General features: G+C 46.8%; 1 protein-coding gene across 1 annotated transcript in view; it reads right to left on the reverse strand.

The window, feature by feature from the left end:
* Nucleotides 1–1,174: 1,174 nt before the first annotated feature.
* The window catches only part of LOC118097780 (maestro heat-like repeat-containing protein family member 2B), a 64,050-nt gene continuing 41,450 nt past the window's right edge, over nucleotides 1,175–23,774 (reverse strand). Inside the window, exons 29-37 of the mRNA XM_060275445.1 lie at nucleotides 21,719–21,830; nucleotides 19,857–20,003; nucleotides 18,607–18,780; nucleotides 16,945–17,100; nucleotides 10,646–10,777; nucleotides 8,785–8,887; nucleotides 6,392–6,457; nucleotides 3,185–3,392; nucleotides 1,175–1,301 (exon numbers count right to left, since the gene is read on the reverse strand). Of these exons, the coding sequence (XP_060131428.1) occupies nucleotides 1,175–1,301; nucleotides 3,185–3,392; nucleotides 6,392–6,457; nucleotides 8,785–8,887; nucleotides 10,646–10,777; nucleotides 16,945–17,100; nucleotides 18,607–18,780; nucleotides 19,857–20,003; nucleotides 21,719–21,830 (1,225 nt within the window). The remainder of the gene's footprint in view (nucleotides 1,302–3,184; nucleotides 3,393–6,391; nucleotides 6,458–8,784; nucleotides 8,888–10,645; nucleotides 10,778–16,944; nucleotides 17,101–18,606; nucleotides 18,781–19,856; nucleotides 20,004–21,718; nucleotides 21,831–23,774) is intronic.

Raw genomic sequence — 23,774 nt, forward strand, 5'->3', positions numbered from 1 at the left:
TTTTTCCGTTTGTTGTTATAAAATTTAAGAAATATATTTGATAAAAATAAAAATAAATTATTATTATTATTATTATTATTATTATTATTATTATTATTATTATTAGTGGGTCTGTCTCAAGACCTTGTATCACTGGGTTGTCTTGTTCACTGGTTGGTTGGTTCACTGGTTGAACAAAATGCACATGCCTCTAAGTGATTTACAATGGCCAATAAAAACAGTTAAGAACGTCCAAGTATTAGAAATCACCCGAGAATTGGCCCTACTAAACATCTTCCAAAACAACAATGCCCACACACATCACAAAGAACTCATAACCCACCTACTGTGAGCAGCCATAAAAATCATAGCCAGACTCTGGAGAGAGCTGCCAGGAGTAAGCATGGACCAATGGTACCAAATAGTATGGGAAACAGCCTTATTAGAAAAATTAACCAATAAACTGAAACTGACATGGGGACAAATGGAAGAAGACGCCTTCACCCCGGTATGGCTCCCCTTTTTCACATACACAGCCCAACAAGACAACGACAAGAATCCCCCAACATCATATGAGTCAATATGGCTAGCCTGATTCAAACACACACACACACACACACACACACACACCCCACGCACACATGAAAACAAAGACCATCATAGCCAATCACAAATGGACAACCACACTCATGGCCAACCCCAACCTCTCTCACCACCAAAGGAGCACAAGCGAATGGCAAAGAGAACTTGCACAAGCAACGCTGACACAAAACCCCACACATACATTAAGTAAGATAGAAATATTGGCCCCTGACTCCACCCCCACTCACCATGCCCCCCCCTCCACCTCTTCCCCCCTTTTCTTCCTAATGTAACACTCATGTCTCAGCAAATGAAGCTGATCTGTAGAAAATGCAACTTGGAAAAAGAGACATTGCACGTACTTTTGTAAACCAAGAAATCTTTAACCCAAGTTGAAACAATTAAAACTAAAGAGAGATTAAAACACACCAACGTCTGCATGCCTGGATAGCCTTGCCTAAACAAAAATGTTTTAAGCAGGTGCTGAAAAGAATACAGCAAAGGCTCCTCCCTGATGTCAATTGGCAGGGAGTTCCGAGGGTAGGCACTGCCTCAGTAAAGGATCCATTTTGTACGAGTGCGGAACAATACTGTGTGGCTGGCTGGCACCCTGTCACCCTTCCAGGACACTCTCCCCTGGTTTTTTGTTCCCCACCCAACTGTCAATCAGCACAAACACTGGCGTTTCACCAGCCTGCCTGACAGGTGGTGTCTTGGTTTCATAAGCGATGATACACTGCCTGAAAAATGGATTCAGAGACAGAAAAGTGGGACCTGCACCCAAATGAATACAGCATGGAGGGCTCTGTTTCCAGCCAGCCACTCAGCTATGCCCATTTCCAGGCGACTCCATTCCGTTCCCTCTCCTCTGTGGTTTTCCGACTATCTTTCCAGCATCCGCTGGCCACTGAGCATGCTCATTCCTGGTTGGGGCGTTGGGGGTTTGCCTGCTCTTTGGTGAATTTCCCTGGCCCCCAAATATTTTGTGTGCTACTGTGAATGGCTGGGTTTCTCTGAGTTTTCTATCATTCTCACTTGCGGGTGAATGGTGCAGCTTTGACCACACAAGCAGTAGCCCCTGGAGAAGGGAGTTGACTAGTGGCCTATTTAGGATAATGGATTTCCTGCACTCGTAGACTTACCTGGAGGCAAAGGTCTAACGGTGCAATGCTGCACAGTCTACTCAAAGGTAAGACCTTTGGAGTTTAATGGTGCTTAGCCTGGTGCTTAGACCACATTCCACTCACTACCCTGTTCCCCCTATTTTAAGATGTAGTCATAAAATAAGCCCTAGCAGGATTTTCAAGCATTCAAGGAATATAAGCCATACCCCGAAAATAAGACATAGTTGTAAGGGGGAGAGATTATAGAGAACCTCCCCCTCTCATCAGGAGCAGTTCGTCCCCAAGTGCGGGGAAAGTGCGGGGTCTGAAGGGGCTAGTCAGGAAACGGAGAAAGAGTGCCAGATCTCCGGCAGCATGAGAGAGCCCCTGCTCCACAGGCGGGAAGAGAGAGAGGCGGAAAGGGGGGACAGGGAAAAACGGATCGTAGAGGAGGAGAAAGGGGAGGAGATTCACTGTGCCGAGGCTTTTATGTTGGTCAAAGTCGCGTAAAGGGGCAGTGCTGGATTCTGAAACGGAATGAGAAGACATGAAACTGACAGCTCACTACACTGTAAATAACATGCACCAATAAAGACTTTTAAAAGACAAGTATGTGGAAGGTCATTACTCAGGAGTAGCCCTAACAACCCCTGACAATAGTGATAGGTGCAGCAGCAATGCCGGCCGCGGCAGGAGGAGGAGGAGGGGAAAAAAATAAGACATCCCCTTAAAATAAGCCACAGTAAGTTTTTTTGAGGAAAAATAAATATAAGATGGTGTAATTGCAAGAAATTTCAAATGGCAGCTCTGTGAGAACTTCTTGGTGCAGATAGGCCCCTTTCAAGGGAACAGAAGGCAAGCAAGGGATTCGTTCCAGGATAGTAAGTGCACTGCTGCCATCTCCTGGCTCTTGTGACAACCGCATGCCACAAGAGACAATGGAGTTCACCTCTGAGGGTGAAGTCAAACTGCTGGGTTAGCAGCACTGAAGTGACCTCCTCGGGGCACACGCCTGGGCAGCGTGTCTGGGCTGCCCAGATGTCAAGATCCCCCTCTCGGCCTCGCTGATGGGGTCCAAAGGAAAGCAGGGCAAGCTCGCTCCATCGCAGGGATTCAAACATCCAACCTTCTGATCGGCAAACCCAAGAGGCTCAATGGCTTAGACCACACCGCCCCCCGTGTCCCTACAGTGGCTGGGGAAACCCAGTCAGATGGGTGGGGTATAAATAAATCATCATCATCATCATCAACAACAACAACAACAACAACTTAATGGTATCTGAAGGATGATTCTAGACGATTTTTAATACAACCAAACCAATCTTGAAACAACAACAACCATTGCATTCCCCCTTCCTCTCTCCCCTGCCTTCTTGCTTCCAAAGAGGGATGCTCAAGGAATTTGATCTCTGCAAATTCTGAATGCCAGTGCAAACTTCCCAGTTGCCTCCCGGGTTCATGCGTGGATTGAAAGGTGGTTCTCCAAACGCTGCAAGAGGTACTTACGGCACCAACCTCACTCGAAGAGTTCTTCGACAGAAGGGACTTCCGTGATGGTGCTCGGTTGCACCCAGATGGGGGCAGACCTTTGGGTGATGCTGCTCCTGCTTCGGCCGGCAACCCTCCTCTTCGGCAGATCCCCGCCCCACTTCTTGAGCAGGAAGGCAGTCACTTCAGAAGCTGCCACTTGAACGCCATGGCTGGGTGCCTCCTCAAGCTTATCGAGCGCTGAAACAGGATGGGGGAAGATGCGTCAGGGGACCAACTCTTCAAGTAACAAGAGCAGATACGCCAATAGAACCTGACTACTACTACTATATAAAGATCTCGGGTGGCGCTGTGGGTTAAACCAGTGAGCCTAGGGCTTGCCGATCAGAAGGTCGGCAGTTCGAATCCCCTCGATGGGGTGAGCTCCCGTTGTTCGGTCCCAGCTCCTGCCAACCTAGCAGTTCGAAAGCACGTCAAAGTGCAAGTAGATAAATAGGGACCGCTCTGGTGGGAAGGTAAACGGCGTTTCCGTGTGCTGCTCTGGTTCGCCAGAAGCGGCTTAGTCATGCTGGCCACATGACCCGGAAGCTGTCTGCGGACAAATGCCGGCTCCCTCGGCCTATAGAGCGAGATGAGTGCTGCAACCCCAGAGTCATCCGTGACTGGACCTAATGGTCAGGGGTCCCTTTACCTTTACTACTACTATATACTGCTGCTGCTGCCCATCACTGACCTGCTGGGAGCCTGAAGGGCCCTGCCCTGCTTCTCGCCACCTGGCTTGGGGCAGGCCTGGCTGGCTCCATGAAGGGCTGCTCCTGCTGGGCAGAGAGGGCTCCGTTTTTGTTTTTGAATTTGCTTTTATTTTTTATCTATGTCATTTTAAATTGTGATTGATATTAATGCTGCATTCTTCGTTTTAGGTTTTATGATTCATGTGGAAATTGTTTTCCATTTGGTTGTGTACTTTTTGATGTGTTTCATTTATTGCTTATGACTTTTGTTATAAGCACAGCGTGGTGTAGTGGTTAAGAGCGGTGGACTTGTTATCTGGTGAACCGGGTTCGATTCCCTGCTCCTCCACATGCAGCTGCTGGGTGACCTTGGGCTAGTCACACTTCTCTGAAGTCTCTCAGCCCCACCCACCTCACAGAGTGTTTGTTGTGGGAGAGGAAGGGAAAGGAGAATGTTAGCCGCTTTGAGACTCCTTAGGGTAGTGAAGGCTGATCGCCGAAGAATTGATGCTTTTGAATTATGGTGCTGGAGGAGACTCTTGAGAGTCCCATGGACTGCAAGAAGATCAAACCTATCCATTCTGAAGGAAATCGGCCCTGAGTGCTCACTGGAAGGACAGGTTGTGAAGCTGAGGCTCCAATACTTTGGCCACCTCATGAGAAGAGAAGACTCCCTGGTAAGACCCTGATGTTGGGAAAGATGGAGGGCACTAGGAGAAGGGGACGACAGAGGACGAGATGGTTGGACAGTGTTCTCGAAGCTACGGACATGAGTTTGACCAAACTGCGGGAGGCAGTGGAAGACAGGTGTGCCTGGTGTGCTATGGTCCATGGGGTCACGAAGAGTCGGACACGACTAAACGACTAAACAACAACAAGGGTAGTGATAATGCAAGATATCAAATCCAAACTCCTCCTCCTCCTCCTCCTCCTCCTCCTCCTCCTCCTCTTCTTCTTTTTCTTCTTCTTCATAATTATGTAAACCTTGTCATGCTGTAAGCCGCCTTGAGCATTGTTTTAACTATAGAAAGGCGGCATACAAATAAAATGATGATGATGATGATGATTCCCCACTCTTCACCAGCAGATCTCAGGGTAGGTTGCAACCATTTCATACCCTGCAAGCCACCCGGGAAAACCAGGACATCCCGTTGCTGTTTTTTTTTTTCATGAGAGCACAGCGGCCATTTCAGTTGGGTCAAAACAGGCCACAACTTTATTGAATACAGATGAAAGAGGTTTGGGTTGGGCATGGGGCAATCTAAATACTTCCAGCCCACCCGCCGGAAGTGACACGTGGTCAATCCAGGCGGGGCTCCTAAGACTTACATGAAATAGGGTGACCCCCGCAGGGATAGCCGTCGGGGGGGTGGGGTGCCTTTTGGCCCTGGCCCCTCCTGGGCACACGGACATGGCAACTGTATTCTTTATTCTTCTTAGAGGGATCAAAGGGGACACCAGGAAGAATTCAGTCTGATCAAGCCAGACTGGAATGCTTAACTAAAGAGGTTCAAACGAATCTGCAAACTAGCTTCCTGCTGTATCGAGGGGAATGTGTTTTTTTAAAGGATGTGGAATGATGAATAAGAGTAAAATAATGGAACCAGGAGGGGGAGTGGAGGGAAGTCAATTAAGATTTATGGTTTAAATTTCTGAATGTGGATATTATTATTGTTTTTTTAATTTTTGTTATTTTTGGAAAATTAATAAACTGTTATCCAAAAAGGAGGGGGGGGAGAGGGGAATGTGCTCTCCTACATGACTCACTAGGGACCCAGGTGGTGCTGTGGTTAAACCACTGAGCCTAGGGCTTGCTGATCAGAAGGTCAGCAGTTCAAATCCCTGTGACGGGGTGAGCTCCCGTTGCTTGGTCCCAGCTCCTGCCAACCTAGCAGTTCGAAAGCACGTCAAAATGCAAGTAGATAAATAGGAACGAAAATCGCCGAAAATCGCTTGTGCGCATGCGTATGGGCCTCCCCCGACCTGGAAGTGCATCGGAAATGACCTCTTCTGGGTCAGGAGAGGCCCATACGCATGCGCACAAAGGATTTTCGGCGATTTTTTGCCGATTTTGAAGATCGTCGCCGCGCCGCGCGCCGTAAGAGCGGGCAGCGGCAGCGGGCGGCGGGGGTCGTCGCGGGCCGGATTGGGAGGCCAAATGGGCCGCATCTGGCCCGGGGGCCGTAGTTTGGGGGCCCCCTGTTCTAAGATGTACATTTTTCGTTTCTTCAGCTTGTAAACCGCCTTGAGTATTGTAAGATATTATTGTAAGAAAGACGGTATACAAATAAAAAGATGGTGAAGGAAGGATAATATTTAATCAATAGATCCTCTCCTACCATCCTCAACATTCCCACATATTTTCTGCGCCATTCGCCCACTTGCATTGTTAGAAAACCCCTACAATGGAAGGGAGAAACAGGAGAAGCACCCTTGAGTGGGTCTCGCAAACACAGCTGCCTCTGTCCTCCTTGGAAACCTTGCAGAAGTGACTTTTGGGTGACTTACAGGCCAGCAGAAGCAGCCGCAAAGTCTCGTCTAGCTCTGTGAGCACCATGCAGTCCAGAATGACTCCTGGAGGAAAGAAGTCAAACAAGGATTTTTAGTTACAGGTAGGTAGCCGTGTTGGTCTGAGTCGAAGCAAAATAAAAGAAAATCCTTCAGTAGCACCTTAAAGACCAACTAAGTTTGTATTTTGGTATGAGCTTTCGTGTGCATGCACACTTCGTCAGATACACTGAAACAGAACCCACCAAACCCTTATGTATATTCAGAGGGTGGGGGTGATGGGAATGGGTGATGGGCTGATGGGAGTGGTAAACCTGTAGATGGCTGTTAACGACTGATGATGACTGCAATTGGTCCTGGGGGGGGAAAGCAAGGGCTGAGGCGCTAAAGAAAGCTTGATCATGCATAATGAGATAAGAATCCGATGTCTTTATTCATCCCAGGTGGCTCCATGGTTTTAAGGTTGGTAATGAGTTCCAATTCAGCAACTTCTCTTTCCAGTCTGTTCCTGAATTTTTTCTGTAATAAAACAGCTGCTTTGAGATCTTGTATAGAATGTCCTGGGAGATTGAAGTGTTCTCCTACTGGTTTCTCTGTCTTGTGGTTCCTGATGTCAGATTTATGTCCATTTATCCTTTGGCGTAGGGTTTGGCCTGTTTGTCCAATATAGAGAGCTGAAGGGCACTGTTGGCATTTTTAGCCATCTCACCCCTTACTTTTTCCTGTAAGACCAATTGCAGTCGTTAACAGTCATCAACGGGTTTCCACACCTATCAGCCAATCACCCATTCCCACCACCCTTCTGAGTAATGCCCCTCCCCACCCTCTCACTATATACAAGGGTCTGGTGACTTCTGTTTCAGTGTATCTGAAGAAGTGTGCATGCACACGAAAGCTCATACCAATGACAAACTTAGTTGGTCTCTAAGGTGCTACTGGAAGGATTTTTTTTATTTTGTTTTGACTACGGCAGACCAACATGGCTACCTACCTGTAACAAGGACAGGTCAGGTATCTGATGACATCTTAGCGATAAAATCCCCAGAGCGGTTTAATAATAATAATAATAATAATAATAATAATAATAATAATAATAATAATAATTTATTTGTACCCCGCCCTCCCCGGCCAGAGCCAGGCTCAGGGCGGCTAACATCATAAAACTAACACAGTATGCAAAGAACATAAAAATAGGCAATCAATTAATTAAAACACATCTTAAAATTAGTTCAGAGCAAATTAAAATCTGGACAGATGGCAGTCCACAGGGAAAATTGAGAGTGGTTTAACAGTCAATAGCCCTTTCCATGGAACTCTGGGAATTGTAGTTCCGGAAGGGGAGCAGGGATCATCCAACAACTTGCGGCGCCTGTCCCAAACTACACTTCCCAGAATTCTTTGGGGTCGGGGGGCCCAAAGTGGTATAATACTGAAACTTACCAGAAAAGTAAGAAATCAAGATATCACTTTTTAAATAAAAGAATGGAAATGGTTGACTGAATATTTACAAACTAACTGTAGACAGATAAGAACATTGGCAGGATAATTGTAATAACCTGCAGTTTTATAAGAGTATGTATTTAAAGCAGATGAATATATGAGCAAATTAATTTAATTTGAATATGCAGAAAATATTAAAAATAAATTTAAGGAACTGCAGAAAGAGGGGGGGGAAGGAAATCAAGTTTTGAACTGTTAAAATGATTGCAAAGTGATTGAAATGTATAAAACTGAAAATCATAAATAAAATATCCTTTAAATAAGCAAAGTGGTATAATAGTGTAACATCAACGGGAGATTCCCGGACTTGTCATAAATCTGACGAGGAGCCTCCTGTAAGCTCTGTCTAAGGGGGAAGGTGCAAATGAAGTAATTTAAATATTTAACAATAACCACGAATTTTCATGAAGATTTCATGTCTGCCGAAGAAGTCAGAAACGTATTTCCTCTCTCTCTCCCATGTGTGTCTCTGTGCATGCATACATCAATATGACTAGTGCCTTGCAGGTGTTTTAATCAATCAACCAACCAACCAACCAACCAACCAATCAATTATTAGACTTATTAGTAGCTGGCTATTTGAAAGGTCTCCAAGTGATTTGCATTTAAAAACTTAAACATAATTGCATTACACCATGGACCAGGCATCCCCAAACTTTGCCCCTCCAGATGTTTTGGACTACAATTCCCATCTTTCCCGACCACTGATCCTGTTAGCTAGGGATCATGGGAGTTGTAGGCCAAAACATCTGGAGGGCCGCAGTTTGGGGATGCCTGCCATGGACCATTCACATGGAACACCGACGTTCTCCTGCAAAGACCTACAACTCATGTTCACAGGCGGACAGAGAAAAATGCGTCTCCCATCAGTCCCAGGCGGCCTCCCCTCTCACCTGACAATTCCAGGGCTCTGATTTGGATCTCTTCCCACCTGCTTTGGAAATAGGCTTTCGTCCTTTTCAAGAACTCCCTCCTCATCTCTGGGTGGCTGTTTACCTGACATTGACCAAACACAACATTCTCATTAGCTTCCTTGACTGCCAAAAAAAAAAAGATAAATAAAATAAAAAAGAGGCAATAGTGATACGACAAAATGGCTCTCTTTTAATTTAATTTTTATTTTTAAAAGCCATAAGCAGATAGATCACACTGTAGTAGGGTTGCCAGACTCAATAGAATTCATAGAATCATAGAGTTGGAAGAGACCACAAGGGCCATCCAGTCCAACCCCCTGCCGAGCAGGAAACACCATCAAAGCATTCTTGACATATGCCCGTCAAGCCTCTGCTTCAAGACCTCTAAAGAAGGAGTCTCCACCACACTCCTTGGTAGCAAATTCCACTGCCAAACAGCTCTTACTGTCAGGAAGTTCTTTCTAATGTTTAGGTGGAATCTTCTTTCTTGTAGTTTGAATCCATTGCTTCGTGTCCGCTTCTCTGGAGCAGCAGAAAACAACCTTTCTCCCTCCTCTATATGACATCCTTTTATATATTTGAACATGGCTATCATATCACCCCTTAACCTTCTCTTCTCCAGGCTAAACATACCCAGCTCCCTAAGCCGTTCCTCATAAGGCATCGTTTCCAGGCCTTTGACCATTTTGGTTGCCCTCTTCTGGACACGTTCCAGCTTGTCAGTATCCTTCTTGAACTGTGGTGCCCAGAACTGGACCCAGTACTCCAGGTGAGGTCTGACCAGAGCAGAATACAGTGGTACTATTACTTCCCTAGATCTAGATGCTATACTCCTATTGATGCAGCCCAGAATTGCATTGGCTTTTTTAGCTGCTGCATCACACTGCTGACTCATGTCAAGTTTGTGGTCTACCAAGACTCCTAGATCCTTTTCACATGTACTGCTCTCAAGCCAGGTGTCACCCATCCTGTATTTGTGCCTTTCATTTTTTTTTGCCCAAGTGTAGTACTTTACATTACATTACAATAGAGGACAGGACTTCTGTGCCTTTAATTGCCCTGCTCTCTTTTGAGTCTGGAAACCATAAAGAGAAACCAGCAGGCCCTTTGCTTGGAAATTAAACAAAGGGTCTGCTGGTTTCTCTTTAAGGTTTCCAGACTCAAAAGAGAGCAGGGCAATTTAAGGCACAGAAGCCCTGTCCTCTATTGAGTCTGGCAACCCTACACTGTAGTGCCTTTTGTGACAAATTTTCATTTTGTGAGACCGAACACCTTGCTGTGCATTTTATAGAACTGAAATACACAAACAAAATCAACAGGCATTTCCCATCTCTTCCCTGTTCCCCCCTTCTGTAATATTGGGTGTGGAGTGGCCAGTTTCTGAATTCTTGAGGCCTCCTCTATTCTTAGGAACCGGAGAAGCATGTCCCCTCGTGGGTGGCTTTGTTGCAGAATAAAGCTGTGAAAACTCAGCGCTAAGGCTTTTAACCATAAGGTTGGGGGTTCGAGCCCATCCAGGGACAGGTTTGGGCAGGATTCATGCCTTGCGGGGCGGGTTGAGCTAGATGACCCCAAGGGGTCCCTTCCAACTCTGCAACTCTTCTATGATTTCTCCTTCACTGACGCCTTCCTGCCACCCTGCCACAAGGGCACTGCACTTATAGCAGGCATAGGCAAACTTGGCCCCTCAGATGTTTGGGGACTACAACTCCCATCATCCCTGGCCACTGGTCCTGTTCGCTAGGGATGATGGGAGCTGTAGTCCCGAAACATCTGGAGGGCCGAGTTTGCCTATGCCCGACTTATAGCCTCCTCATTCAGGGATCTCGTTGTCTCTCACCAGCTGCTTGCATATGTGCATGCGTAAATTCGGGAGCCCCAAACTGCTGGCAGTGTACAGCTCTTCCATATGGACTCTCAACTTCCCTTTTGCCAAAAATGGCACCGAGTGTAGAAATGCAGCTCTGCATGCCTGGAAGAAAGAAGAAGGTGCGGGGGGGGGGGGGGAGCAGAACTGCACCGTTTCAGAATTATTGGTAGGCTCCTTCAAAGAAGTGAATGCACTGCAGGAAAATAATAATAATTTACAGAAACTAAACTGTTGTAAGAAAAATACTGCTCCCTTTCCCTTATGGGGTATCTAAGAGCCCATATAGAGTCCTTAAGTAGGTTCTCTATCAGTCTATCGGAAGGAGAAAATAACAGAGGCAAACCAGAGAATATTGAGAAGCAAAGCAGCTAGTAAGCCTGATCTGCAACAATTGCAAGTTGGTTCTGCAACAATTGCAAGTTGGTTGCCCTACTAGAAAACAAGGTTGCCCTTCTGGAAGAGAAGGTGCAGCAGCTTCAGGGGCGTGTATCTACGCTCCAGAGAATTAAAGAGCTGGAGCTTTTCTTGGATGCAGCAGAGCACACTGTCTGCACCAAGGATGAGACAGGGGATCTCCCTGAGGAGGAGGTCAGTTCCCCAACACAGCAGCCAGATGTATGGAGGAACGTGACTCATAGAAGTAGAAGGCCCAGGGATCGCTCTGAGTGCTTAGAATTACACAACCGTTTTGAAGTGCTCATGGAAGACGAGAAACAGACTCCACCTGAGGATCTCTCCCTCATCACAGTTGATGAGGAATATGAAGACGAGCAACCAAGTCAGTCCTCTGGGAATATGCAGGTAACCTTGGAAGGGACAGCACATGGAAGAATCCCAACCAAGCCTATGAAGAGGCGAGTAGTGGTGATTGGGGATTCCATACTGAGGGGTACAGAAGCAGTAATCTGTGGGCCTGACAAGATGTCTCGAGAGGTGTGCTGTCTACCTGGGGCCAAGATCGAAGATGTAACAGAACGGCTGCAAGGAATCATAAAACCCACCGACAAATACCCCTTCCTTTTGGTGCATGTGGGAACCAATGACACTGCAAGCCATAGCTTACAGAAGATCAAAAATGATTATGAGGCTCTGGGCAGGAAGTTGAAGCAATTAGATGCACAAATTGTCATCTCTTCTGTCCTCCCAGTTGAACGACATGGCCCAGGGAGAGAGGGAAAAATAGGGGAAGTGAACAACTGGCTTCGCAAATGGTGCAAACAGGAACGGTTTGGATTCCTAGATCACGGTCTGCAGTTTCTTGAAGATGGACTTCTGGCAAGTGATGGACTGCACCTCACAAAAGTTGGGAGGAATGTTTTTGCCACGAAACTCAAAAACCTCATCAGGAGGGCTTTAAACTGACTTATGTGGGGGAGGGAGACAGTGGTCCTGAAGGTAGGAGTCTATCAAATGCTGAAGATGATCATCCGAATGTCAAGGACCAAATGGAGCAAGCAGCATGCAGACCTAGTGGTGGGACGAAAATATCCTTAAATAAGAGACATGGGGGAATGATCAACGGTCTTCAATGTCTGTATACTAATGCACAGAGCATGGGAAATAAACAAGATGAACTTGAGCTCTTGGTACAGCAAACTAAATATGACATAATAGGCATCACTGAAACCTGGTGGGATGAGTCTCATGACTGGAATGTAGTAATAGAGGGATACAATCTATTTAAGAGAAATAGACCAAACAGGAAAGGAGGAGGAGTAGCTTTATATGTTAGGGATATGTATACCTGTGAAGAGATCCAGGATTTAAAACTTCAAAGCCAAATTGAGAGTATCTGGGTCAAAATTAAGGGAGAGAAAAACAACAGTGATCTCATTGTGGGAGTTTACTATAGATCCCCAAGCCAAACTGAGGACACAGATGATGCCTTCCTGGAACAGATGGCCAAGCATTCCAAAGGAAGTGAGATAGTAGTAATGGGGGATTTCAACTATCCTGATATTTGTTGGATGTCAAACTCAGCCAAGAGCATAAGGTCGAACAGATTCCTCACTGGCCTTGCAGACAACTTCATTGTCCAGAAAGTGGGAGAAGCAACAAGAGGATCAGCCATTTTAGATCTGGTCCTAACCAATAGTGATGACTTGGTTAGTGGGGTAGAAGTGGCAGGATCATTAGGTGGGAGTGACCATGCTCTTCTGGAGTTTATTATCCAGCGGAAAGGAGCAACCAAGCATACTAAGGTCCAAATTCTAGACTTTAAGAAAGCCGACTTCAGAAAACTTAGGGAAACGCTGGGTGAAATCCCATGGACAGTAATACTAAAAGGGAAGGGAGTTCACGATGGTTGGGAGTTTGTTAAAAGGGAGATATTAAAAGCACAACTTCAGGCAATACCAATGAGACGGAAACATGGAAGGTGCCTAAAGAAGCCAGGCTGGCTATCTAAAGAACTTTTGACTGAGTTAAGATTTAAAAGGGATATGTACAAAAAATGGAAAAGGGGGGAAATCTCCAGAGAGGAATTCAAACATATAGCCAGCACGTGTAGAGACAAAGTCAGAAAAGCTAAAGCACAGAATGAACTCAGGCTCGCCAGAGAGGTTAAAAGCAACAAAAAGGGCTTTTATGGGTATGTCCGTAGCAAAAGGAAAAACAAGGAAACAGTGGGGTCACTCAGAGGAGAAGATGGTGAAATGCAAACAGGGGACAGAGAAAGGGCAGAACTCCTCAATGCCTTCTTTGCCTCAGTCTTCTCCAAGAAAGAAAAAAACGCCCGACCTGAAGAATATGGAGCAGATGATTCAGCAGGGGAAACACAGCCCAGAATAAGTAAGGAGGTAGTACAAGAATACTTGGCTAGTTTAGATGTATTCAAGTCTCCAGGGCCAGATGAACTACATCCAAGAGTATTAAAAGAACTGGCAGAGGTGATTTCAGAACCACTGGCAATAATCTTTGAAAATTCCTGGAGAACAGGCGAAGTTCCAGCAGACTGGAGGAGGGCAAATGTTGTCCCTATTTTCAAAAAGGGGAAAAGAGAGGACCCAAACAATTACCGCCCAGTCAGCCTGACATCAATACCAGGAAAGATTCTAGAGCAGATCATTAAGCAAACGGTCTGTGAGCACCTAGAAAGAAACTCTGTGATCACTAAAAGTCAGCATGGGTTCCTGAAAAATAAGTCATGTCAGACTAATCTGATCTCATTTTTTGACAGAATTACAAGCCTGGTAGATGAAGGGAACGCTGTGGATGTAGCCTATCTTGATTTCAGCAAGGCCTTTGACAAAGTGCCCCATGGTATTCTTGTAAAGAAGCTGGTAAAATGTGGGCTAGACAATGCTACCATTCAGTGGATTTGTAACTGGCTTACTGACCGAACCCAAAGGGTGCTCATCAATGGCTCCTCCTCATCCTGGAGAGTAGTGACTAGTGGGGTGCCACAGGGTTCTGTCTTGGGCCCAGTCTTGTTCAACATCTTTATCAATGACTTGGATGATGGGCTTGAGGGCATGCTGAGCAAGTTTGCAGATGACACCAAATTGGGAGGGGTGGCTAACACCCCAGAGGACAGGATCACACTTCAGAATGACCTTAACAGATTAGACAACTGGGCCAAAGCAAACAAGATGAATTTTAACAAGGAGAAATGTAAAGTACTACACTTGGGCAAAAAAAATGAAAGGCACAAATACAGGATGGGAGACACCTGGCTTGAGAGCAGTACATGTGAAAAGGATCTAGGAGTCTTGGTAGACCACAAACTTGACATGAGTCAGCAGTGTGATGCAGCAGCTAAAAAAGCCAATGCAATTCTGGGCTGCATCAATAGGAGTATAGCATCTAGATCAAGGGAAGTAATAGTACCACTGTATTCTGCTCTGGTCAGACCTCACCTGGAGTACTGTGTCCAGTTCTGGGCACCACAGTTCAAGAAGGATACTGACAAGCTGGAACGTGTCCAGAAGAGGGCAACCAAAATGGTCAAAGGCCTGGAAACGATGCCTTATGAGGAACGGCTTAGGGAGCTGGGTATGTTTAGCCTGGAGAAGAGAAGGTTAAGGGGTGATATGATAACCATGTTCAAATATATAAAAGGATGTCATATAGAGGAGGGAGAACGGTTGTTTTCTGCTGCTCCAGAGAAGCGGACACGGAGCAACGGATTCAAACTACAAGAAAGAAAATTCCACCTAAACATTAGGAAGAACTTCCTGACAGTAAGAGCTGTTCGGCAGTGGAATTTGCTGCCAAGGAGTGTGGTGGAGTCTCCTTCTTTGGAGGTCTTTAAGCAGAGGCTTGACAGCCATCTGTCAGGAATGCTTTGATGGTGTTTCCTGCTTGGCAGGGGGTTGGACTGGATGGCCCTTGTGGTCTCTTCCAACTCTATGATTCTATGATTCTATGATCTTTATTGAACTGTTTCAACAGGGTGCTCCCCACACAGGCAGGAGAAAGGAGGAGGACCCAGAACAATGGCGTGGCTGCCCTTATAGACATTTAAAACTGCCCACCCTGGAGTCCAAGACCACCCCCAGAAGCATCATACATACATCACAGAAGGGGTGTACAGTACGCTTACAGAAAATCTAGTATCCTGGCCCTAACCACAAGGAATTTAACCGTGTTTACTCAGTGCTGAAGCTAAGGCACTTTGAGAAGTCTCAAAGGCACTATTCTCTTATTCTTCCTCCAAGTTCACAACATTGTGTACTTATATTTGCAAGATTAGCTCAGAGAGAAAGGTACTTGCCGCTTGCCTACTCATACCTGTGTGAACTGTTATAAGGGGAAAAAACTGCTCCTTTTCCCTTATGGGGTATCAAAGAGCCCTTATAGAGTCCTTATGTAGGTTCCCTTTCGGTAGGGGAAAATAACAGAAGCCAACCAGAGAATATTGAGAAGCAAAGCAGCCAGTAAGCCTGATCTTTATTAAACTGTTGCAACAGGGTCCCCCGCTCACCCCATGCAGGGAGGGAGGAGAGGAGCCCAGAACAATGGTGCGCAAGCTTTTATACAGACATTTGAAAATTGCCTCCCCTTGTAGCTCAAGACCACCCCCCAAAAAATCATACATGCATCACGTACAGCAGATAACATGTCTGCCAGGATGCCTGATAATGGTCACTGATTGCTTTTACCCGGGCATCCTGGCCATTCTTTTGTGATGGTAAATACTCAGTTCCTGAATCCAGGTCACAGGCTCACCCTATTCATACACAGACAGGGCCGTCTTAAGCATATCCGGCGCCGTGGTGCAAAGCTCCTCCGCGCGCCGCCCCCCCAATTTCCCAGAGTTGTCAATCTTTCTTTAGGGAGGACGGCATTGCCGGCGGGGCTGGAGGAGGCGGGTAGCGGCTGGAGGACGGCTCCTCTGGCGGGGAAGAGGCGGTGGCTCCGGGCGCGGCGCGGGTGGCATGGCGGAGGTGGGCGAGAGTGGCGAGCTGATGCCGGGAGGCGCCGCTTCCACCCTCCTCCTCCTCCTCTTCCCTGGTGCCCTCCAGAACTTGGCGCCCTGGTACCCTGCGCCACTAGCCTCTATGGGTAAGACGCCCCTGTACACAGATGCGCCCTTAAAACAGGATTTGTGAGCAAAGAGACAACGGGGAGGCTTCCCCATTTCCTTCCTCCTTGTAGAGAAACATTTGAGGTCAATTTGGGAGAGTCAAAATAGCTTCAGGATTGCTCTCCTGTACTATTTCAGACATGTAGTTTATATACTTATGTATGTGTTTCCCTTGTAAATTTATGAACATATGATTTCTATATATATGAGACCTTAGAATTCCAATAACATAAACATTGAGCATGACAGACTTACTTCTGAGTAGACACATTTAGGATTGCACTCATCTGGGAGGTGCAGGAACCTGTAGTTTGGGCCTCACCCTGTGCCATCATAATGTGACTTTGCCAGGAGGCAATGACTAAGGAACTACAGCGGTACCTCGGTTTATGAACACAATTGGTTCTGGAAGTCTGTTCATAAACTGAAGCGAACTTTCCCATTGAAAGTAATGGAAAGTGGATTAATCCGTTCCAGACAGGCCCGCGGAGTACTCAACCTGAAGCGTACTTAACCCGAAGCATGGGTGTAATTGGTTCTGGAAGTCTGTTCATAAACTGAAGCAAACTTTCCCATTGAAAGTAATGGAAAGTGAATCAATCCATTCCAGATGGGTCTGCGGCATTCGTAAACCGAAAATTCGTAAACCGAGGTGTTCGTAAACCGAGGCTCCACTGTACCGGTATCACTTTCCTTTGGTACTCAGTGACCCAGATGGGATGGATGGGGCTCTGGGTCTTACCTCAGACACCTTGGGGTTGGGGTCCCACTGATGAATTAGAAGCGGCACCAAACTCTTCCTCGCTTGCTCGGCGAAAAAAGTTCTGTATCTGAATTTCGGCAAGTCAGCCAGGGTGCCAAAGAGATGGAATGAGGCCTCCCGAATCTCTGCATCAACCTGTAGGCGGGGGGGGGGGGAGAGACCCCACCACCACCGATTATCATTCTTTATTTATTATTTCATAGAATGTATACACTGTATAAATTGTATACAATGTACGGAAATGATTGGGTAGGCTTGTCTAAATAATAATGTTTTTTAGCAGCCGGGCACCAAAAAGTGTACATATAAGAATATAGGGGGAGGGGGAGCATGCAGAGTCGAACGCCTTGCTAGTCGAACGTTTTGGCTCCCAAACGCCGTAAACCCAGAAGTGAGTGCTCTGGTTTGCAAACGTTGTTTTGGAACCCAAACGCCCGGTGAGGCTTCTGCAGCTTCCAATTGGCTGCAGGAGCTTCCTGCAGCCAATCAGAAGCCAGGCCTTGGCTTCTGAATGTTTTGGAAGTCGAACGGACTTCCGAAACAGATTCCTTTCGACTTCCGAGGTACCACTGTACTGGGGGGGAAATATATGCAAAAATGTGCATATTGGAGAAATGTTCACTAAACCACTGGTGAATTTTCATGCTTGTGAACAAAAATTGCAAACTGTACTGAAGATGCCTACTTTATATCATGAGGCAGGGAGTTCCAAAGTGCGGGTAGTAAACTATCGAGTTCTTGCAAATGTGGAATAGGTATTCCATGGGACCTGTAAAGGTAAAGGGGCCCCTGACCATCAGGTCCAGTCGTGTCTGACTCTGGGGTTGCGGCGCTCATCTCGCTCTATAGGCCGAGGGAGCTGGTGTTTGTCCGTAAACAACTTCCAGGTCATGTGGCCAGCAGGACTAAACCGCTTCTGGTTGGAAAATTTAATAAAAAATGTTTTATTTTTAAAAATGGAAAAATTAATAAAAAATGTTTGTTTGTTTGTTTTAAAAAACCAAACCGCTTCTGGTGCAGCGGAACACTGTGATGGAAACCAGAGCAGCACACGGAAACACCGTTTACCTTCCCGCCACAGCGGTTCCTATTTATCTACTTGCACTGGCATGCTTTCGAACTGCTAGGTTGCCAGGAGCTGGGGCAGAGCAATGGGAGCTCACCCCGTCACGGGGATTTGAGCTGCCGACCTTCTGATCGGCAAGCCCAAGAGGCTCAGTGGTTTAGACCACAGCACCACCTGCGTCCCTTAACTACCACCCAAGACCACAGCTTCCATTGCACAACATCACTGCAGAGCATCCCTTCCCTGTACTGTAGCAGAGATGAGCTGGCAGCAAGCAATGGCAGGGCTGTAGCTCATCGGCAGAGCATCTGCTTCGCACGCAAAAGGTCCCAGGTTCAATCCCCACCGGCGTCTCCAGGCAGGGTTAGGAGAGACTTTTGGCTTGAAAGCCCTGGGGAGTCGCTGCCAGTCAGTGCAGAAGACATTGAGCTAGATGGGACCATAGTCTGACTCATTCATTGCAAGGCAGTTTCCTATGTTCACCATGGGAAGATAACTTGAAACACAAAGCCGGATCTCGGGAAATCGAAATTTGAAGGGTGGGGGGTGGGGGGGTTGTTCTATCACTGGCTTACATCACTCAGGTAGGTGGTGGTCTTCGTAGAGATGTCTTTGAACATGAAGCCCACATCCTGCCTGTTTAGGTGAGGAAAGACCAGGGCAAGGGCTCGGAGACCCTCCAGCACCACATTCGAGTCATACAACGTTCCCAGGAAAATAGCCACAATGGTCTTCTTCTGCTGTTTCACCTGGAAGGGAGGACATTAGATGAGCGCCCATGATATGGGAGACGGGCAAGAGTCCTTTTTCAAAATACTCATTTTACCTTCATGATGGATGCAATGATATAAAGAACAAAAAAAGGGGGGGGGACTATGAAATCCATAATCCATTATGTGAAATAATTTACGAGGCCAAATTAAATATATCGACCAGCAAGCACACAGATGCACTTTAGCATTTATTCTTAGTAAATACGCCTGGAAAAAGAAGAAGTCTAATTAAGTCTAAGTCAATACATATGTGGCTTCTCAAATAACCTCAACTGCCTCTTGGCTGAGTTCATAGTGGCTGTGATTTTGCCTGCAGTATTGAATAAAATTCTCCCACTTCTCTAATGAATCCTTTGGTCCTTCCATAAAGAGTTTGAAATATAGGGCAGGGTTCCCCCATGTCAGCTGAAGCCCTCAGCAAGGACTTCCATTTCATAGCTGTCAAGTTCTCCCCTTTTTTAAGGGAAATTCCCTTATGCTGAATAGGCTTCCTCGCGAGAAAAGGGAAAACTGGACAGCTATGCCACAGTGCTTGGGGGTTGGGGGAGAAAGGGGATTGTTCTGTCTGGCAAGCTGAAATCTTAGAATCATAGAATTGTAGAGCTGCAAGGGACCCTGAGGGTCGTCTAGTATAACCCCTCGCAATGCAGAAATATGTTCCATTTGAGGATCGAACCTGCGACCTTGGTGAAATCAGCACCACAATCTAACCAGCTGAGCTATCCAGCTTGCACAGATAGAACGATCAGAAGACCAGGATGTTGAATTCCACAAAATACATAGCAAAACAAAAACAAACCAATACCCCCCACACAAGCACATTTAAAAAGCCATAGGATGTTAATCAGCCAAACGCCTAGCTAAAGAGGAACATTTTCACCTGGCGTCATTGTTGCCTATCTTTAGACGCCAGGTGAGCCTTCCTGGGGAAAGCATTCCATGAGCAGGGAGCCACTGCAGAAAAGGCCCTGTCTCGTGTTGCCACCCTCGGCTGGTGCCTTTGACGCATGGGCGTTCTGCAATGACGCCACCTTTAAAGAGCAAAGCCTCACCTTGTCTGCAGCCACGAGGAGAACATTTGCCAGGCCCTTGATTGCCATCTGGCGGGTGGCCAGGTGGTGGTCCCCTGCCCTCTTCATCAGGAGGGGAAGAATGGATTTCAAACGCACCCTTTCTCCTAGCATGGGGTCCCGGATCGCCTGCATAAAACCAGACCATTTTATTTAGATACTTATTTTATTGCATTTATATACCACTTCTTAATTCCAAGGGGCTCGAGGTGGTGCACATGGTTTGCATCCTCCCCATTTTATCCTCACAACAACCCTGTGAGGTAGGTTACGCTGAGAGATGATGACTGCCCCAAGGTCACCCAGGGAGCTTCATGGCTGATCAGGGATTCAAACCCTGGTCTCCCAGGACGCAGTCCAACACTCTAACCAATTACATTGCACAATTCACTTTTGTACATTTGAGACTGAGGACTCAGCTATACGGCTGCAAATATAGCGTTTTAAAGTGTGCTTTAAGTGCATTATACAAATGTGACACTAGATGGCGTTGATGCACTAATGGCAAATCTATCTATCTATCTATCTATCTATCTATCTATCTATCTATCTATCTATCTATCTATCATCTATAAATATAAATGTAAAATGTTCATGTTTGTGTGTCTCCATTGTTCTCCGAAACCGCTTGACCGATTGCATTGAAATTTGGACACAATGTCACATGCAAATATGCGAGTGTTTCCATATACTTAGATTATACAGATGTCACACCTGTCACATGTAAAAACATGTTTTTTGGGAAGAAAAAACAGGAACAGGAGAGGTTGCAAAACATCGCCCTCTAGCGACGACTCCACTGGTACTGCAGCTACCAATGCTTCCCTCTCCATAGCAGCTCAGCTCAGGTTTGCAGGGAACGCCTGCTGGACAAGAGTGAAACTGCAGATTGAGCTGAGTGGAGGTAGGGGCTCGCCTGGGTGGGGGGAGGACGGGGTCGGGACGGGTCATGGGTCAGGACGGGGTGGGGTGGGATGAGTCACAGGGATGAGCCACAGCAACGCGTGGCTGGGTACAGCTAGTTCTATATATATTTTAATATGCTGTTTGAAAAAAGCATTTTCACAGCGATTTTTTTATTTAAAAAGATATATGTGTAGATTCAGCCTGTGCCATCTTAACAGCAAAGGACTGAAGTGGCAGTAACAGAATATGGGGAGATAGTGTTGCTTGGCTGGGAGAACACAAGGCGAGCCTGCTGGATCAGGCCTGTGGCCCATCTAGTCCAGCATCCTGTTCTCACAATGGCCAGCTAAGATGCCTGTGGGAAACTTGCAACTGAGCTCACAAGGGCACTTTCTCCTGGCCAGTGGTTTCCAGCAACTGGCATTCAGAAGCATTGATGCCTCCAAGTGTGGCTGCAGAGCACAGCCATCCTGGCTAGTAGCCACCGATAGCCCTCTTCTCCTCCATGAATTTGCCTTAATCCTCTTTCTAAAGCCATCCTAGTTGGTGGCCATCTCTGCCTCCTGGGGGAGGGAGTTCCACAGTTTAACTGGGCACTGTGTGAAGAAGGACTTCCTTTTAAGTGGCTCCAGGAAGAGAGATATACTTTCGATTATGGACGTCCTTTCGATTCCTCTTGCCGAACCAGAAATGTTCATTGCTGTTGTTTTCTCTCTGCTACTGCCCTACGATTCCTGGAAACAGTGGGCGACATCCAGTGCTAGTCCCACTCAGAGTGAAACCCCTGAAATTCACGGGAATTGCTAACTTAAGTTCATTAATTTCAATGGGTCTACCCTGATTAGGACTAGCACTGGAAACAAGGCACAGCCCTCAGTTCTTATGCTCAAATACCGCGGCACCTTTTGAAAGCAACACCTGAGGTGCCCAGGCCTTACCTCTGAAAAGAAGGCAGTTCCTGTCAGCCGAAGCTTTTCAGACTCTGAAGTCATCCAGGGGAGGGCATTCTCAATGATCTTGTGGTCCAAAAGTCTATTCTGAAACAGATGTCTATAAGAGAAAAGGAACATTACAAGATGCTCACCTCCACAGCTGTGTGGGCTAGTGAGGGTGTCTGAATTGGGAAGAAGAAGAAGAAGAAGGAGAAGGAGAAGGAGAAGGAGAAGGAGAAGGAGAAGGAGAAGGAGAAGAAGAAGAAGAAGAAGAAGAAGAAGAAGAAGAAGAAGAAGAAGAAGAAGAAGAAGAGGAGGAGGAGTAGTAGTAGTAGTTTGGATTTGATATCTTGCTTTATCACTACCCTAAGGAGTCCCAAAGCAGCTAACATTCTCCTTTCCCTTCCTCTCCCACAACAAACACTCCGTGAGGTGAGTGAGGCTGAGAGACTTCAGAGAAGTGTGACTAGCCCTAGCTGCATGTGGAGGGGCAGAGACGTGAACCCAGTTCACCAGATTATGGCTGTCCAGTGTGAAATATGAGCTCCTCTAGTTCAGAGCAGCTTCATCCCAACACAAGGCAACCTCTCCTGCCAAACCAACCCCTCTCCGCCCCTTGCTTTCTCTCAAACATGTCTAGCTGTTGAGCCACTGGCAGAGGAAGAGAAGCGTGGGGGGAACGCACCGCCCCCGACAGCGTGATCCCGGTGGGGTGCCATCACGGCTGTACCCCAACCCGCGCTGGGTGCCACGCCCCGCAGGCGGCGCCCCACGCCCCCAGGACACATGCCACGCCCCTGTGGGTGGTGCACCATGTTCCCAGGATGTGTGCCAGCCTTGCCACCACCTGCTCTCCGCCCCCCCCCCCCCCCCGGTGCCAGAGCTTGAAGCTCCGCCACTGTGTTGGGCAATCACAGGACTCGGGAACCCTGGGGAATGGCTTGTTTGGGTTTAGAATGGTACCTTGGTTCTCAAATGCCTTGGTACTCAAACAACTTGGAACCCAAACACTGCAAACCCGGAAGTCAGTGTTCTGGTTTGCGAACTTTTTTCAGAAGCCGAACATGCTCCATTTTGAGTGTTACGCTTCCAATTTGAGTGCCACACTTCTGTTTTGAGTGTTACACTGAGGCCTGACTGGTTTTGCTATTTATTTTGCATTTTGTTTCTGCGGCTCTTTTTTATGTTACTGTGTGGAACCCAGTTCAGCTATTGATTGATCGATTGATTGATTGTGTGACTGGAGTACATTGTTTATTGCTTTCATTTTATGGATCAATGGTCTCGTTAGATAGTAAAATTCATGTTAAATTGCTGTTTTAGGGGTTGTTTTTAAAAGTCTGCATTACTTTCTATGGTAAAACGTGCCTTGGTTTTGGAACGCTTTGGTTTTGGAACGGACTTCCAGAACGGATTAAGTTTGAGAGCCAAGGTACCACTGTATTACTAATAAATTATTGTTGTTATTATTGTTACCATAATCATCCCCATAACCGGCATTGCCTGGGAATTCTGAGAACCCAAATAACCTGTGCAGTTTGAAATCAGTGCAGTTTGAATAATAATAATAATAATAATAATAATAATAATAATAATAATAATAATAATCCTATATAATAAAGTCCAAGTTGTCCCTGCGTCCAAGTTGTCCCATGTGTCCCTGGGGTACTGTGCATGTACCCCAGAGACACAGGGATTGGACGGAGAGACAGGACGCACACACGCACGCGCTCCCCCCACCTACCGTTTCCCTGCGGCTGCCAACCGCCGCTCCTGGCTGGACTGAGCGTTGGCGGCAGGGGGGGGGAGAGCGCGCACGTGTGTGCGTCCAGCAAGGACAGGTCCCGGGGTTCGGAGAAGCGCACAAGCGCTTCTCTGAACCCCGGGATGCCTCCCTCCTGTCCGCGGCTTGGGGAGAGGAACGGAGGAGGAGAAAGCAGCGCTTTCTTCTCCTCCGTTCCTGTCCCCCTGCCGCCGACAGCAAGGACAGGTCCCAGGGTTCGGATAAGCGCTGCGCAAGTGCTTCTCTGAACCCCGGGATGCCTCCTTCCTGTCCGCGGCT

Source organism: Zootoca vivipara, chromosome 1, assembly GCF_963506605.1.
Source record: "Zootoca vivipara chromosome 1, rZooViv1.1, whole genome shotgun sequence".
NCBI classification, from domain to species: domain Eukaryota; kingdom Metazoa; phylum Chordata; class Lepidosauria; order Squamata; family Lacertidae; genus Zootoca; species Zootoca vivipara.